At 35.9% G+C, this 16,736-nt stretch overlaps 4 protein-coding genes and 1 non-coding gene across 6 annotated transcripts; 2 read left to right on the top strand and 3 right to left on the bottom strand.

The window, feature by feature from the left end:
* The first annotated feature begins 804 nt into the window (after positions 1-804).
* Positions 805-5,407, top strand: LOC9313515 (putative actin-depolymerizing factor 11). The gene is made up of 3 exons (XM_002877401.2): positions 805-905; positions 4,941-5,191; positions 5,296-5,407. The coding sequence occupies exons 1-3, from the start codon at positions 903-905 to the stop codon at positions 5,405-5,407; spliced, it is 366 nt and encodes a 121-aa protein (XP_002877447.2). The 5' UTR covers positions 805-902.
* Positions 5,408-7,234: 1,827 nt separating this feature from the next.
* Positions 7,235-7,938, top strand: LOC9311829 (histone H2B.6). Its single transcript, XM_021025204.1, has one exon. It carries the CDS (start codon positions 7,308-7,310, stop codon positions 7,758-7,760), a length of 453 nt encoding a protein of 150 aa, XP_020880863.1. The 5' UTR covers positions 7,235-7,307; the 3' UTR covers positions 7,761-7,938.
* Positions 7,939-7,961: 23 nt separating this feature from the next.
* LOC9311828 (expansin-like A1) lies at positions 7,962-9,103 on the bottom strand. The gene is made up of 3 exons (XM_021025199.1): positions 8,918-9,103; positions 8,534-8,828; positions 7,962-8,458 (listed from the first exon to the last, which is right to left on the bottom strand). The coding sequence occupies exons 1-3, from the start codon at positions 9,036-9,038 to the stop codon at positions 8,077-8,079; spliced, it is 798 nt and encodes a 265-aa protein (XP_020880858.1). The 5' UTR covers positions 9,039-9,103; the 3' UTR covers positions 7,962-8,076.
* Positions 9,104-10,853: 1,750 nt separating this feature from the next.
* On the bottom strand, positions 10,854-10,927 carry TRNAV-AAC. The gene has a single exon. It is a non-coding gene; the product is annotated as a tRNA-Val (tRNA).
* Positions 10,928-11,397: 470 nt separating this feature from the next.
* On the bottom strand, positions 11,398-12,564 carry LOC110228315 (expansin-like A3). Of its 2 annotated transcripts, none has more exons than XM_021025201.1 (3): positions 12,377-12,564; positions 11,996-12,290; positions 11,398-11,922 (listed from the first exon to the last, which is right to left on the bottom strand). In XM_021025201.1, the coding sequence occupies exons 1-3, from the start codon at positions 12,495-12,497 to the stop codon at positions 11,547-11,549; spliced, it is 792 nt and encodes a 263-aa protein (XP_020880860.1). In that variant the 5' UTR covers positions 12,498-12,564; the 3' UTR covers positions 11,398-11,546. The 2 variants fall into 2 exon arrangements, with proteins under 2 accessions (XP_020880860.1, XP_020880861.1); XM_021025202.1 differs by having other exon boundaries at positions 11,398-11,898; positions 12,377-12,563.
* Between the last annotated feature and the right edge of the window lie 4,172 nt (positions 12,565-16,736).

The raw sequence follows: 16,736 nt of genomic DNA, 5'->3' as shown, positions 1-16,736 counted from the left end.
CAAATAAGGTCTCTACCAATCACCCTACAAATCATGATTGCACTATCTATCTCTAAACGTGTGAACTTATCCATGAAGTTATCACCTTATCTGAGATAAGTAATTTCTTATACTAGTATTGTTTAACAGAAAATTGATATTTTATTATATTTTCTTATTCATATATGATGATAATAACCAAATGTAAAGAAACAAATAAACAAATGAAATATGTTTTCATATATAAATTATTGGGATACTTATAAATAACACTAAAAAAAAAAAGAGAGAGAAAAATGATACTTTATTATTTAACAGAATATAAATACTTTATTATTTAACAGAAAATAAATACTTTATTATATTTTCTTATCCATATATTATGATAATAACCAAATGTAGAAAAAAATAAAAAATGAAATACGTTTCCATATACAAATTATTGGGATACTTATAAATATGAAATATCAATGAAAAGAAGAAGAGAGAAAATAAGAAAATAAATACTTTATTATTTAACAGAAAATAAATACTTTATTATACTTTCTTATCCATATATTATGATATGTAAAGAAAAAAAGAAAAAAATGAAAAATAAGTTTCCATATACAAATGATTGGGATACTTATAAATAACACTGAAAAAGAGAAAAAATAATACTTTATTATGTAACAAAAAATATATACTTTATTATTTAATATAAAATAAATACTTTATTATATTTTCTTATCCATATATTATGATAATAACCAAATGTAGAGAAACAAATAAACAAATGAAATAAGTTTCCATATACAAATTATTGGGATACTTATAAATAACTTTGAAAAAGAAGAAGAGAGAAAAAACAGTGAAGAAAAATAAAACTCAAATTCATATTCTTTATCGTTTTTTCCGAGCCGAGAACGTCTTCTCCATTTCACATGGTGAGCTCAATTTCCTCTCCTTTCTTTTTTATTAATCTAGGATTGGAACCTGATGAAGAACTCATAACTTTGTTCTGCTTCTTCGCTAGTTAATATGAAATCAGGAATAATCTTGTGTTTTTTTCACTTGACGTGTCCATATGAGTTTGAACGTTTTGGTCGGTGGTAATCGATCGATTGGTCGATCTATGTGGTACTTGTTGTCTCCTGATGAACTCTAAATTGTTTTACTATAGACAACCTTGTCGTGGAACCTACTTGTTATTATAGATGTTTGTAGAAGTGATTATTCTATTACATTCTCAGAACTACAATATATATACAGGAGAGGGAGACCTAGGGTACACAAGTGTAATGAATGAGAGTATATACAACCTTACATATACGAACCCTTGACATACGCAATCATAGACAATCAAGGATATCAATCATATCCTTAATACGCCCCCTCAAGATGGAGGCACTCGAGTGACTCCAATCTTGCTTGAGAAGTTTTGAAACGTTGTCCTCGACAATGGTTTAGTAAGTGTGTCTGCCAATTGGTCATGTGTAGAAACATGAACAACACGTAGAGCGCCCGATTGTACTTGGTTTCTGACGAAGTGATAATCCAATGCGATATGCTTCATCCTCGAGTGGAAAACCGGATTTGCACACAGGTAGGTTGCACCAACGTTGTCGCAGTAAATGACGGGCTGCTGTGGTAAACGGATGCCAAGTTCAACTAATAAAGAGCTAACCCATTGCAGTTCAGCTGAAGTGTTGGCGACTGACCTGTACTCGGCTTCTGTGGAGGAGCGTACAACACCTTTCTGCTTCTTAGAAGACCATGAGATTGGATGATTACCGAGATAGACTATGTAACCATTTGTTGAAACATAATCATCTGTATCACCTGTCCAGTCCGCATCCGAATATGCGTGTAATGATAATGTGTTGCCTTTCTTAAGAAATATACCATGGTCGGGAGTCCCTGCTAAATAGCGAAGAACTCGCTTCAATGCTTGCCAATGCTCCGTGGTTGGTATATGCATAAATTGGGAGAGGCGGTTGACCGAATATGAGAGATTGGGACGAGTAAATGCAAGATATTGGAGACTTCCCACTATTCTTCGATACTCGGTCGGATCAGGTAGTTTGGTACCGGAATAAAGTGACAATTTTGGTGATGACGCCATTGGTGTTGTCACTGGTTTGGTCGTGAGCATATTGGTTTGAGCTAGCAAGTCAAGAATGTATCTTCGTTGACTTAGATGAAGACCTTGTGGCACTCGTTTTGCTTCAATTCCAAGGAAATAATGTAACTCCTCATGTTCCTTGACAGAGAAACGTTGAGCCAGAGCATCGAGGGTATGTTGGAGTAAAGCCGTGTCATTTCCAGTGATCAAGATGTCGTCAACATAGACGAGCATATAGATAATCGATTTACCGTGTTGAAGAATAAAAAGTGATGTGTCGGAGACTGAATTCACAAAACCAACTGTTAGAAGATAGTTCCGCAATTCAACATACCAGGCCCGTGGTGCTTGTTTAAGGCCATAGAGCGCCTTGCGAAGTCTGCAAACATAGTTGGGACGATCTTTGTCCACGAATCCCGGGGGCTGCGACATATACACTTCATCAGTCAACGTTCCTTGGAGAAATGCATTGTTGACATCTAATTGGCGGATTGGCCATGAGCGATCAACTGCTAACCCCAAGACGATACGAATCGAGGTGGATTTGATGACTGGACTAAACGTCTCAGCATAGTCAAGACCAGGACGTTGATTGTAACCCTTGGCAACGAGACGAGCCTTGTAGCGATTGATTGACCCATCTGAATTGAATTTCTTGGTGAATATCCAGCGGCAACCAACAATCGTTACAGATGGTGGTGGAGGTGGTACGAGATCCCACGTATGATTACCGAGCTGAGCATTGATTTCAGACCCCATAGCTTTTCTCCAGCGTTCATCTTTAAGCGCTTGGATAGCTGTACGTGGTTCCGAGTCAGCTGCAAGAGATGTAGCCAAAAGATATTTTGTGTTAGGTTTTACGATTCCGGCTTTTGCCCGGGTAGCCATCGGATGGATATTTGAAGGTGGTGGAGCGATGGGTTCAGGTGATGGTGAAACCTGAGATGGAGAAGATGAGATTGTTGAGTCGTGAGTGGTAGGGGTAGAAGACGTGGATTGTGTTTGGGTTGAGTGTATTGGGCTTGTTTGATTTGGGCTATTTTGATTTGAGTTGGTTTGATGTGGGCTATTTTGATTTGGGCTTATTTGTTCTGGGCTGTTTTGTTCTGGGCTTATTTGATGATTTATTTGTTGGGTTGGATTTGTATGTGTTTGTGTTTGGTGTTGCTGGGCCGTGGGTTGCGGCCCATTTTGACTTGGAGCAGTGGGCTCAGGGGAAGAAGGAGAAGACGTGGAGGAGGAAGAAGAAGATTGAGTCGGAGAAAATACCTGAGAGTTGCGTGACTGAACTGGCGGTGACGGCGGAGCGGGGGAGTTATCACGGTGAGGACTCGAACACGGGGGTGCCGGTAAAACCGAAATCGGGACTGAGAGAGTTGTATGAGATGGCCATTGCGGTGATGATTCTTGAATTTCTTCACGGGCTGACGTCACACCAGAGTGAAGAGCAGAGAATGGAAAATGTTGCTCATCAAACTGTACATGTCGAGACGTGTATATTCTGCCAGTCGAGATATGAAGACAGAGATACGCACTTTGGCTAAGAGAGTAACCCAAAAATACACATTGGCGAGACTTGTCTTCTAGCTTGTGTTGATTGTACGGTCGGAGCCAGGGATAACAAGCACATCCAAATATTCTGAGTTTGTCATAATTCGGAGGCATCCCAAATAACTTTTGGAACGGTGATTGAAGTTGAAGTAGAGGCGTTGGTAGGCGATTGATAAGGTAAACAGCCACTGCAAAGGCATATGGCCAATACGTCTTTGGTATGGAGGCATGAGACATGAGAGTGAGGCCTGTCTCAACAATGTGGCGATGCTTCCGTTCGGACACGCCATTGTGTTCCGGTGTATGAGGCGGTGAAGTGAGATGAGAGATACCATTTTGAGAGAAGTATTCTCGTAACGCAATGAACTCTCCCCCATTGTCGGAGTAGAATGTACCAATCCGTGTTTGAAACCGGTTTTCCACAAGATTTTTGAAGGTTATGAAAGTGTTTTTGACTTGAGATTTCTGTTTTAATGGGTAGAGCCAAGTATATCGGGTGTAGTGGTCAACAAAAATGACATAGTAACGGAAATTGTCAAGAGAAATGATAGGTGAGCTCCAAACATCAGAGAAGACATACTCAAGTGGTCGGGTAGAGAAAATAGTGGAATTAGAAAAAGGTACTTTATGACTTTTATTGATCAAACAATCAGAGCAAGATGATAGTTTGTTTGAAGGGTTTAAAACTGAAAGTGAAAAATTGGAAATAATTGAATTTAAAATTGCAGAGGACGGATGGCCCAAACGTGAGTGCCATGACGAGTGAGTAGCTTTCGAGCATGGAGACGCAAACAGCGAAACCGCTTGAGACGATGCAATGGGCCACACATACAACTCATCTTTAGTTTTGCCTTGGAGTAATGGGACCCCCGTGTTGAGATCCTTCACCTGAAATGATGCGGGAAAGAATTCCACAGAGACACGATTAGCGTTACATAATCGATACACAGAAATTAAGTTTTTGTGTATATTAGGGACATATAGAACTTTGTTAAGATCATATAGATGTTTGTAGAAGTGATTATTCTATTACATTCTCAGAACTACAATATATATACAGGAGAGGGAGACCTATGGTACACAAGTGTAATGAATGAGAGTATATACAACCTTACATATACGAACCCTTGACATACGCAATCATAGACAATCAAGGATATCAATCATATCCTTAATAGTTATATGCTAAGAGATCATAAAAATATCCAATAAATATCCAATTCTGTTTTGAGTTACGTACTTCTCCAATATGAATGACTAGAAATGTTTTTTTTTTTTTTTGTTCTGTGTATTGATATAATAACAGGCTAACGCAGCATCAGTAATGGTTGTGCATGATGATTGCATACTCAAATTCTTGGAACTGAAGGAGAGTCGAACATTCCGTTCCATAGTCTACAAGATAGAGGACAACATGCAAGTGATTATAGAGAAACTTGGTGAACGTGAACAATCATATGAGGACTTTGTAAACAGTCTTCCAGCTGATGAATGTCGATATGCCATTTTTGATTTCGAATTTATCCCATGGGAGAGAAAGATTTGCTTCATCGCGTGGTAAAATAATTTACTCTCTGCTTTTTGCTAACTAATTGCCTTGATTTGCTTACGTTATGATCATCATCAATGTGTTTGAGTCTTTTTTTTTTTTGTGTGCTAAGGTCTCCGGAAACTGCCAGAATGAGAAAGAAGATGATTTACGCGAGCTCTAAGGATAGGTTCAAGAGAGAACTAGATGGAATTCAAGTGGAGTTTCATGCAACTAAGAAATAAAACCCTTGCAAGGGCCTTGAATAAACTTGTTTCTCGAGTGATATGTTTCCTCCTGACTATTATTAAAACTTTTGGTATTATTATCTATCTTCATGTGTTTTCATCTATGAGGACTAAATGTTATTGTGCGTCAAAATGCTGAAAAAGTGTTTTTGTTTAGTTTACAAGCAAAATCGTTGACCAATCCGGTTCAATCCACTAATTCAACAAAATCACAAAAACTGGACCGAGTCAACTCAGGTCAACGAATTAAACAATAGGCCTAGAAAAGCCTACTTTGAATCTTTGATACTATAGCAGGCTCGTAACGTTATTTTTAAATGAACTTGTAATCAGGTTAGTTCAATTTCACGGAAAATACTCTATTTTACACATTTGTTTAATTAGATTCTTCATTCTTCATACTGTAATTGTATCGACCACATTACTCAGGTTTAAGTCCCTAAAGCCTAAATCATCATCTCCCTAGAAGCATAATAATAAATTCCCGGTTTTCTAAAGGTTTACGTCTTAGAAATTGGGGAACCGGCTGAACCGGGTCAATAAGGTCAACGCGGATTATTTTAATTAACGGTTAGAATCTCTCTAGCTATCGATCTACCTTGTAGTAAAAGGTATAACAATCAACAACGGATACGATCTCGCGTGAAAAAGCACAAAACCCAGCAATTAGGGTTTCTCAGAGATTTTGTTCGTCTTCAAGTTTTTCACTTTCTTCAATTTTTGCATTCGCAATCTCTTTCTCTCCTGGAAAAGATGAAGCGATTGGGATGCACTCGGAATCTCATAGCGTCTGATGCTACTTTCAACGTTCTCTTGGTTACGACGCTTGTTTTTCTGGTTCTGTTTCGTCGTCTAAGAGAAGAACCAAAGATCGTTGATTCAGAGATGGAGATAATTAGTTTTCGTTGGTTGATGGGGTTATTCGCTGGGATGATGGGAGCTGCTTATGTCATGGCTCGCTTAGTAACTGCTTTCGTCGAGGCCATGGGTTTAAACAATAGGAGCTTTGAAGAAGATGCGATGCTTTTTGGATTTTTGACTTTGGCGTATTTTCTTGTGAATTTGTTTGGATTCTGGGGAATTTTATGGCTGCTTGTTTCTCCTCCGTCTGTGTTTCTGGGTTTTACAACTTGGAAAGCATTTCAAGATTAAGATTCTTGGAGATGAAGATCTGCTTAGTGTTTTTATCGTTTTCAGTGTTTTTAGGGTTTAATAGTTTGATTGTGTGTACTATGTATGAGGATGTTGTTATTACAAGCATAATAGTTTTAGTTGGTAAAAATTTTCGTTTTCTAATCAAAAAATAACATTTAAATCGTTAAAATTTCTTTTACTCTCTGCCCTATATATGCTTGATAATTAATCAACAAATCAATAAGCTCCAGCAAAAAAAATCATTAAAAATAGAATCCATTAACCCAAGATAAATTGACAAAATCATCAATTTTTTACAAGTTCTCTTTTCAAGCAAAACTTTTCCTAAATTTCCAATTAGAGCACTAAACTTAAAAAGGTAAAGAAATCGGAGAACCGCCTGAGAGTGAACCGCTTCAAATCAGATCAATTTTGGACCAGGCCGATTAAGCCCAATAAAAGCCCATAAACAATACAGTAGAGCGGGAACGGAGATTTTAACACCGCGCTTAAACATAAACCAAATATTGACACGTCAGCGATCCCGCTTCATAATCTTAATAAACCGTCGATTAAAAAACAATCTCAACGGTTACGATCTTCCAGATCATCGATCCTCGTCAATATCTAATAACCAATCATATCAATTATTCGAACTACTATAAAAGCAAAACTCATCTTCACCGAAATAGATATCAAAATCACTCAGATCTGTGCTTCTTCTTCTTCTTCATCATCACCCAGAAAAAATAAAGTCAATACAATGGCGCCGAGAGCAGAGAAGAAGCCAGCAGAGAAGAAACCAGCCGCCGAGAAACCAGTAGAGGAGAAATCCAAAGCCGAGAAAGCTCCAGCGGAGAAGAAACCAAAAGCCGGCAAGAAACTCCCGAAGGAAGCCGGCGCCGGCGGAGACAAAAAGAAGAAGATGAAGAAGAAGAGTGTCGAGACGTACAAGATCTACATCTTCAAGGTTCTGAAGCAAGTTCATCCAGATATTGGTATTTCAAGCAAAGCTATGGGAATCATGAACAGTTTCATCAACGATATCTTCGAGAAATTGGCATCGGAATCGTCGAAGCTTGCGAGGTATAATAAGAAGCCGACGATTACTTCTAGGGAGATTCAAACTGCTGTTAGACTTGTTCTTCCTGGTGAGCTTGCGAAACATGCTGTCTCTGAAGGAACTAAGGCTGTGACTAAATTCACCAGCTCTTGATTTAGTAAATTAGGGTTTTTAGACTCTAATTTGAATCAAATGTTATCTTTTAGACCTTGGTTTTAGGGTTTCTGTTTCGTTTTATCAAGCTTTAATTATCTTTCTACGTTGTGTAAAGTAATGTTATGAATCTTAATTTGTGTGTTTTAATGGCTCAATGATTCTGTTGTGTTACCGATTGGTTCTCTTGTTTAATCATTATAGAATCATTAGACTAAGCATTCACATTATGTTCTTTAACTCTGTTACACATTTCATATATAATAAACCTATAAGGGTGTTTGTTGTTTGCCTAAATAAGGAGAATTGGAATGAGTTAGTTCCAGATGTGAGCATCGCATGGATCACAACCTTCTTGAGCAATGTCTGTGATTTGAACGCCGGCGTCGTAAGTCTTACCAGCTTCCCAATTGGATGGAAGAACATTCTGTGACCAAATCATTTTACCGTCGTAGCCGCCGGTTACTATGAATCTGAACTGAAGAGCGCCGGTTGGTACTTTGTCAGTCACCCATACCGCGCCGTGGCTTCTGGTCATGTAACCCCAATTTGGCGATGAACCGACCTGAGCAATGTCGATTGATACTACTTCGGTTTGTCCTCCTTGGTATAAAAGCTTTATCTCTAAGTAGTTTGGCTTTTTACTTGCTTCTTCGACTCTCACGTTTAGATTCTTGTTCCCATAATCGCAAGGAACTCTGTTTTTTCATTAGCAAATTAAAGTCATGTGATTATATGAAAACCAAAGAGTTAAGGTGTTTTGAGAATCATACCTTTGGTATTCAATGTCGACGATTCCTTGTTTGAGAAGATCTTTGTCAGCACCAACAACAGGTTTAGCCATAGCTCTAAATGCTCTGCTACTAAGGACAAGATCGGTTTGGTTGCTCTTGTTCAAGTCTGTGACCATCACAATGGTTCCTTTGCTGCTACACAGCTTAGGGTTCTTGCATCTGACTTGAAAGCAAGCTCCGCATCCAGCGCCGTCTTTGTAGATCGAAGGTATTGCTGCGGCTATGTGTCCGGCGAAGAAACTCGTAGCCATAGAGCCATAAGAACAAGCTCCAGCTGCAAAAACCCATTAACAAAACATGAGAAAAGAAACAAACAGATACAGTTAAAAAGAAGTAATGATCAGAGAAGATGTGAATGCTTACAAGAGAGAGCAGAAGCAGAGGAGAAATAAGCTGCTTTAGAACGGTGAAGACATCGATCACAAGCGTTAACAGATGATGAGAAGAGGAAGATGACTACAATGAGATAGAGAAAGCTTCCCATTTTTGTTTCTTTCAAGAGAAAACAATAAATAATATATATGATCAAATTAGAGAGATATGTGAATAACATGAAAAGAGAAGAGAGGAGAAAGAATGGATTATATAGAGAGAGAGAGTTGATGCCAGCTCAGCGTCTCAATATCTAACACACACTGTCACGTCATAGCTGGTACATGTGTGAGTGTGTGTAGCTTCCCAATTACGCGTTTTATTCATATGTTAAATTATGAGTCCAAAAAGTAAAAAGAAGTGTGAAAGAGAGAAGAGAGTTTACCAATATGAGTGTCATGGGATGATGTGGCATCATTACACGTTACACCGACTCTTTTCTTTGCCTTGTTGAAGTCGGTCTTCTCTTGAGGTAAGGGACAACATATGTATGTTATAGTATTGAAACTAATTAATAAACGAAACAACCCATATTTGTTCTTTTTTAAACCTAACCTGAGGGAAAAACAAAAAAAAACCTAACCAATAATACATATGTACAATTTTTTATTTAATTTTGCCAACTAAAACATAAATAAATAAATATCAGTAAGAGTTATCGAATTTTAATTGATTTGGAAATCTAAACATAATCATGTGTTATCAGATCCTTTGATACCAAAGTTTTTTTTTATAAAAAATCATGTTAATTCGCTTAACTGATAATTTCAAATACTAGTTTTTTGTTGGTAGAATGTCAAATACTAGTTGAAATATGATATTCCACATTTATTGAGTTTATTACATTTTGACAAAAGATTCGATTTCATATTTGATTTTAACAGATTTGGAAGTGTTTGTAAACAGAAAACAATAATTTTTATTATTTAAAAATCCTTGCATTTTGATTTTAAAATCAGTGAGTACATCCATAAACACGTCTTACCATATCAAATTAAGAATGGATTTTAATAATAGAGAGAAACCTGAAAAAAGGGGATTGCTTTGGGAAGTAGGTGAAGGATAAGAACAAATTCCAAACCTAATTTCAATTTCACTTTCTTTCTTTTTGTCCTAAACCTTTTCATTACTTCGTCTACACACGTTTTCGTATCGTTCGTTGATTAACAATGAGAAAAAATCTACCCATTCGTTTTCACTATATTAGTTTCCCACACTAAAAGAATTTTATTTTTGTTGTTAAAAGACACAAGGAAATAAGAGGTACAAGAACTTAAAAGGGATTAGTTAGGTTTTTAGTTCATAACAACTCATTTCCACTAACGAACCATTGTATAAAGTCTACACATATAATAACTAGATGTAGAGCATTAGCCTCCCCACATTTCAAGTGATTTATCACTAAACTCTATCTATACATGTGTTAGTATTAATTCGGGCATGCCAAAAGTTTGTTTGTTAGATTGTTGATTTGAGTTATTGAAATCTTCAAAATATTCAAAGATTGGTACCATACAACATCCATGTGAGAATGACTCATACGGCATTGATTACAACATGTGAAGATATCTTCATATATAGTACTCCCCTCTCTATTTTTTTTTCATTGTTGGGATTATACAATACATAAGGTTATGACTTATTTAAGATTCTTTATAGCCACTGATTTTTGTTAATGATGCATATCGAAATTAAAGAATCACTCATGTCTTCTTGAGCTTAGTGCTAAATGGGATTTGGTAAAGGCTAATGTCTAGGAAACAAGAATAGTATATATTTGATCATCTTCTTTTTTTTTTTAAGTGGTGGGGCTTTAAAGGAGTCCAATGAAGTGAGTAGGCCTGGGCAAATAAACCGAACCGAATGTACCGAACCGAACCGAAAATTTAAAAATAATCGAATGAATACTATATCTAAATAAACATAATGGCTTCGCCCGGGTTCGAACCGGAGACCTTCAGTGTGTTAGACTGACGTGATAACCAACTACACCACGAAACCATTTTGACGGTGTTGCCTTACTAAAATTAAACATAATACATGGGTTCTCCCAAAGTCTTTCACTGTGTTGCTTTTGAGACATTCACTACTAGTTTCAAGACATTCATTACTAGTTTCAAGTACTCTCGTACGGAACTTGAGGGATAATTTGAGTTGAAAAAAACTCCTCTCAAAATTCTACAAGTGGGATGAGATGAACAAGTTGGAGAGAAATAATACATTATATATTCATGTCAATTTATTTCACTCAATTTTCTAATCTTATTCTATTAAGTGACAACCATTTGCATCTGATTTGTTGAGTTCGGATCTTCAAATGGTTCTATTGCTGATTTTGTTTTAATTGCTGTACTACTTCATTGATGTAGACATCTCTAAGTTATGTTTTTTCTTGTCGGATTCTTGCTTGAAATGATAAGTGACATTTTTCGTTTTGTTTTTTTTTTTTTTTTTCTTAACAACATGAAATCTAGTTTTTAGCAAGATCTTTATTTTTGTGAATGGTGTACCGTGTACATATATAGATTTTATTTTAGTTCCTTTGTTGTGTTACACATACATGTATAATCCTATAAAGGGTGTTTGTTGTTTGCCTATAAATAAGGAGAATTGTAATGAGTCAGTCCCATATGTGACCGCATGTGTCACAACCTTCTTGAGCAATGTCGGTGATCTGAACACCGGTATCATAGATCATCCCAGCTTTCCAATTGGCCGGAAGAACCCTCTTGGACCAAACCGTTTTGCCATCGTAGCCGCCTGTCACCGTGAACCTGAACTGTAGAGCTCCAGTTGGTACTTTGTCAGTCGCCCACACGGCTCCGTGGCTTCTAGTCATGTAACTCCATTGTGACGAACCCACTCGAGCAATGTCAATACCTACCACTTCGGTTTGGCCTCCTTGGTACAAAAGCTTTATCGCCAAGTAATTTGGATTTTTGCTTGCTTCTTCAACTCTCACGTTCAAATTCCTTTTACCATAATTGCAAGGAACTCTGTTTTTATTTACAAAAGTAAATCAGGTGACTATAAAAAGAAACAAGAAGTTAGGTGTTTTAAGAATCGAACCTTTGGTATTCAACGTCGACAATGCCTTGTCTGAGAAGGTATTTGTCAGCACCGACAACAGGCTTAGCCATTGCCCTAAAAGCTCTACTACTAAGGACAAGATCAGTTTGGTTGCTCGTGTTCAAGTCTGTGACCATTACAATGGTTCCTTTACTGGTACACAACTTGGGGTTCTTGCATCTGACTTGGAAGCAAGCTCCACAGCCAGCACCATCTTTGTAAATGGAAGGTATAGCCGCCGCAATGTGACCGGCAAAGAATCTCGTAGCCATAGGGCCATAAGCACAAGCTCCGGCTGCAAAAACAGATAACAAGATATGAGAAAAAGAAACCAAACAAGTAGTTAAAAGGAAGTAATGAGAAGAAGATGGGAATGTTCACAAGAGAGAGCAGAAGCAGAGGAGAAATAAGCTGCTTTAGAACGGTGAAGACATCGATCACATGCGTTAACAGATGATGAGAAGAGGAAGATGACTACGATGCGGTAGAGAAAGCTTCTCATTTTTGTTTTTTTTTTCTAGAGGAAAAAATAATATCTATATGAGCAAAGTAGAGAGATATGTGAATTTAGATGAAAAGAGAGGAGAGGACAAAGAATGGATTATATAGTAGCATGATGATGAAGATTGAAGAGAGTTGATGCCAACTCAGCATCTCAATATCTAAGAAGCTGGTGTGTAATCTTTCTAATTACGCGTTTGACTCATAGAGTCATTTAGTCAAATTTAATCACTCATAAAGTCATTAGTCAAATGACATATTTACCAATTATGAATTTATGACTAATAGGTGGATGACCTTGCATTGTACCGACTCTTTACCTTTGTAAGTTGTACATGTCGGTCTCTTTTCTACTCTTCTTTGTTTGAATTATTTGTGTATTTGTGAAACTTATTAATACTAAAAGAAACAACACATTTGGTTTTTTAACCTAACCAATACATATATTAAAAAATTACTACTGTTGATTATAATTATGAACGCACAAACATATATTTATTGTTTGGGGATAGACCAAAATTTCTATTTTGTGCCACCTAAAACAAATAAATATATATTATGATTTGAAAATCTAAGAAAAATCATGTGCTATTGCATATTATTGCATTATTGATTAATTCTTTTATCAAACCATGTGTTTATCCCATTAATAATTTATCAAAATCCGATTTTACTCGTTTAATGATTTTTGTTAGATTTTAGTAAAAACTTGATTTCACATTGGAATTTAACAGATTTGAAAAAAAAATTTAGTAAGAAAATACAAAGGCTCAAATTTCAAGTTAAAAAAAAAAATCCATTTAACTGATTAAAAATAGGGAGACTCACAAAAATGCCCCTTTTTCAATACCCCTTTTCAAAAATGCCCCCTTTGGATGTCCATTTTTAAAAATACCCCTTTTATGTACAAAATGACTAAATTACCCTTCTTTTAATAAAAGATATCATAAATATATAAGGAAATATAACAAAATTAGGTCCACAAAATACAAAATATTTTTTGGCGGGAAAAGTGATCCCCCAATTTTTCCCGCCAAAACACTTGTAAAAATTTGTAAAACCTTTAAAATACCTTGTAAAATTTTCCCGTAAAATTTTTCCCGCCAAAAAATTTTCCCGCCAAAAAATTTTTTTTGCGGGAAAAGTGATTCCCCATTTTGTTTGGCGTTAAATTTTTGGCGGGAAAATTTTTCCCGCCAAAAATTTACAAGGTATTTTAAAGGTTTTTTACAAGGTATTTATAAGGTTTTACAATGTATTTTAAAAAGTTTTACAACGTATTTACAAGGTATTTATAAGATATTATAAGATTTTACAAGCTATTTTATAAGATTTTTACAAGTTATAAGGTTTTACAAGTTTTTTATAAGGTTTTACAAGTTATAAATACCTTATAAAACCTTAAAGTACCTTGTAAAACCTTTTAAAATACATTGTAAAACCTTACAAAACACTTGTAAATACCTTGTAAAAAACCTTTAAAATACCTTGTAAATTTTTCCCGCCAAAAATTTTCCCGCCAAAAAAATTTCGCAAAAAAAATTGCGGAATCACTTTTCCCGCAAAAAAAATTTTTTGGCGGGAAAATTTTTTGGCGGGAAAAATTTTTACGGGAAAATTTTACAAGGTTTTTTAAAGGTTTTTACAAGTGTTTTGGCGGGAAAATTGCGGGATCACTTTTCCCGCCAAAAAATATTTTGTATTTTGTTGACCTAATTTTGTTTCAAATAAGGGTAAAATGGTCATTAAAAATTAAAAGAGGGCAAACTTAAAAATGGACTCTCAAAGGGGGCATTTTTGAAAAGGGGTATTGAAAAAGGGGCATTTTTAACAATTTCTCTTAAAAATAGGGCAATTTACACAAATAGCACTAAAAAGGTTTATTATTCCAAAAATAGCACTTTCTTTTGAAACTTCCAAAAATAGCACACAAAGTTTTTAATCCTCTAATTAATTAAAACAGAAAATACACAAAACCTAATTTCATTTCTTCCAAACCCGACGGCTTCGCTTCCTACAAACTTCACCTTCGAAAAACTTGACGACTCCGTCGACCTCGACTTTCGCCGTCAACCTCGACCTTCGTCGTCTCCCTCGACGACGCCGTCGCCCTCGATGACTCAGTCGGTCACCGGATCTGATTTCTTCACCGGAGATTCGAAGACTTTGTCGGATTCATTCTTCTCCGGTGAGTTTGTGTAATTTCTCTCACTCTCCAATTCTTCTTCGGCGAGTTTCTGTAGTCCTTTCATTCCCTTGCTTCGATTCAACAAATGCTGAAAGATAATCGGTGAAATTCGATTCCGATTTAGGGTGAAGTTTTTTGTCATTGGGGACAATGATTAGATCACTGTCAATTTCGCTGCGATTTGTGACATAGGGCTTTGCTATAAGTGAATCGATTTTAGGATACTTGTATTTCAAACATTGTTGATGAAAATGGTGTACTTGATATGTTTAATTCATAGTACATTCTTTTGTTCTCTAGATTGCTGAAATTAAGAAATGATTGAGTACTAGAAATGAATTTGAGGCTTTATTGTTCTCTCTTTGGCTGAAATTAAGAAATGATTCTCTATAATATGTTGGAAGATTTTCTAATCGTTGATATGGTTTGTGTTGTTTCTCGGCTCTATTTATAACCAAACAAAGTGTTCTTAAGCTCCTTGCACTTAATGAATCTATAGATGTATGAATACAGAAGCTACCGTGATTCTGTGATTTATAGACGCTATTATATGAATTCATAAGCTTGCTATGTTAGCTTCCATTGTCATTGAAAGTTTGAAGATACAGAAGTTTGAAAGTTTAAAATATGCATATCCTTTGCATCTTAACTATTTTTTAAAATTTAGGAAGGGTTCCCAAATATTCAGGAAGGATATATACAAATTCAGGAAGACCTTCCTTAAAATAAAAAAATTGTAAAAGTTATTCCAGCAGGATTCAAAACCGGGGCGTATTGTATTTGTAATTGAACATGTCACCAGTGAGCCAAGCTTCTAATTGTAAATATTGTACAAACGAACGTATATATTTCTATGAAACACGAAACACATCATGACACAAAAAGAGATTTTATAGATCATCGATCCTCAAAATATATGTAAATTGTGATTAATATGAGGTAAACTATGCAAAAGTAAACAATTTTTGAAATTCAGGAAGGGTTCCCAAATATTCAGGAAGGCCTTCCCTAAAATAAAAAAATGTAATAGTTACACATACCAAAACCACTCTACCTTTGTTAGACCATCGAGACCTAAACTCAAACTTATACTCCAACGCCCATGTTCTCATCTTCTGCATTAACTCAGCCTTGTTCATGAAATATTTATTAACATATATGTCATCAGCACCTCGTGTTGAATGCACACTGCCTATAGGAATCGGACTATGATCTGGAGTAGGAAGCAAATCCAATGACTTATTGCCTCTTCCTTTTTCAGCCGTTGAACATGTATCACTATATGACACAAAGATAAAAGAAGTTCCAACTGAAGGATGAGGTTCCTATAAACACAAAAATAGATAGGCATATGAAAAAGAGTTCAAATTAAAAAAAAAAAGACGACTAGAAACGGATCACATCTGTATATTGCAGTATTTAGGAAGGTCATCCTAAAACTAAATGTATCCTTCCTAAAACCTATGAAATTGAGTTTTTACCTTCTGGTTTTCATGTGAAGCAGAGATAGAAGAAGTTCCAACTAAAGGATGAGGTTCCTACAAACACAAAAAGAGATAGGCATATGAAAAAGAGTTCAAATTTATAAAAAAAAAAAGACGACTAGAAACGGATCATATCTGTATATTGCAGTATTTAGGAAAGTCATCTTAAAACTAAATGTATCTTTCCTAAAACCTATGAAATTGAGTATTTACCTTCTGGCTTCCATGTGCAGCAGAGATAGAAGAAGTTCCAACTAAAGGATGAGGTTCCTACAAACACAAAAAGAGATAGGCATATGAACAAACAGTTCAAATTAAAAAACAAAGACGACTAGTTCCGATCATATCTGTATATTGCAGTATTTAGGAAGGGCATCCAAAACTAAATGTATCTTTCCTAAAACCTATGAAATTGAGTTTTTACCTTCTGATTTTCTTGTGCAGCCGTTGAATGTGAACTTCCTATAGGAATCACAGCAGAATCTCGAGCATGAGGCAAAAATAATGAATCATTGCCCTGTCCTTTTTCAGCCAATGAACATGTATCACTTGGTGGCACAAAAAATGA

This window comes from Arabidopsis lyrata, assembly GCF_000004255.2.
Source record: "Arabidopsis lyrata subsp. lyrata unplaced genomic scaffold ARALYscaffold_5, whole genome shotgun sequence".
NCBI lineage: Eukaryota > Viridiplantae > Streptophyta > Magnoliopsida > Brassicales > Brassicaceae > Arabidopsis > Arabidopsis lyrata.
The sequence above is the reverse complement of the archived record's forward strand: the minus strand, read 5'-3'. Positions and strand labels throughout refer to the sequence as shown.

Bases quoted from the DNA above. Each gene is read 5' to 3' on its own strand.
- LOC9313515 (XM_002877401.2), top strand. The intron at 5,192-5,295 runs GTAAAATAATTT...TTGTGTGCTAAG, and splicing joins AAGATTTGCTTCATCGCGTG to GTCTCCGGAAACTGCCAGAA.
- LOC9311829 (XM_021025204.1), top strand. From the start codon at position 7,308: ATGGCGCCGAGAGCAGAGAAGAAGCCAGCAGAGAAGAAACCAGCCGCC.
- LOC9311828 (XM_021025199.1), bottom strand. From the start codon at position 9,038: ATGGGAAGCTTTCTCTATCTCATTGTAGTCATCTTCCTCTTCTCATCA. The intron at 8,829-8,917 runs GTAAGCATTCAC...GGGTTTTTGCAG, and splicing joins CTCTGCTTCTGCTCTCTCTT to CTGGAGCTTGTTCTTATGGC. The intron at 8,459-8,533 runs GTATGATTCTCA...ATGAAAAAACAG, and splicing joins GTCGACATTGAATACCAAAG to AGTTCCTTGCGATTATGGGA.
- LOC110228315 (XM_021025201.1), bottom strand. From the start codon at position 12,497: ATGAGAAGCTTTCTCTACCGCATCGTAGTCATCTTCCTCTTCTCATCA. The intron at 12,291-12,376 runs GTGAACATTCCC...CTGTTTTTGCAG, and splicing joins CTCTGCTTCTGCTCTCTCTT to CCGGAGCTTGTGCTTATGGC. The intron at 11,923-11,995 runs GTTCGATTCTTA...AAATAAAAACAG, and splicing joins GTCGACGTTGAATACCAAAG to AGTTCCTTGCAATTATGGTA.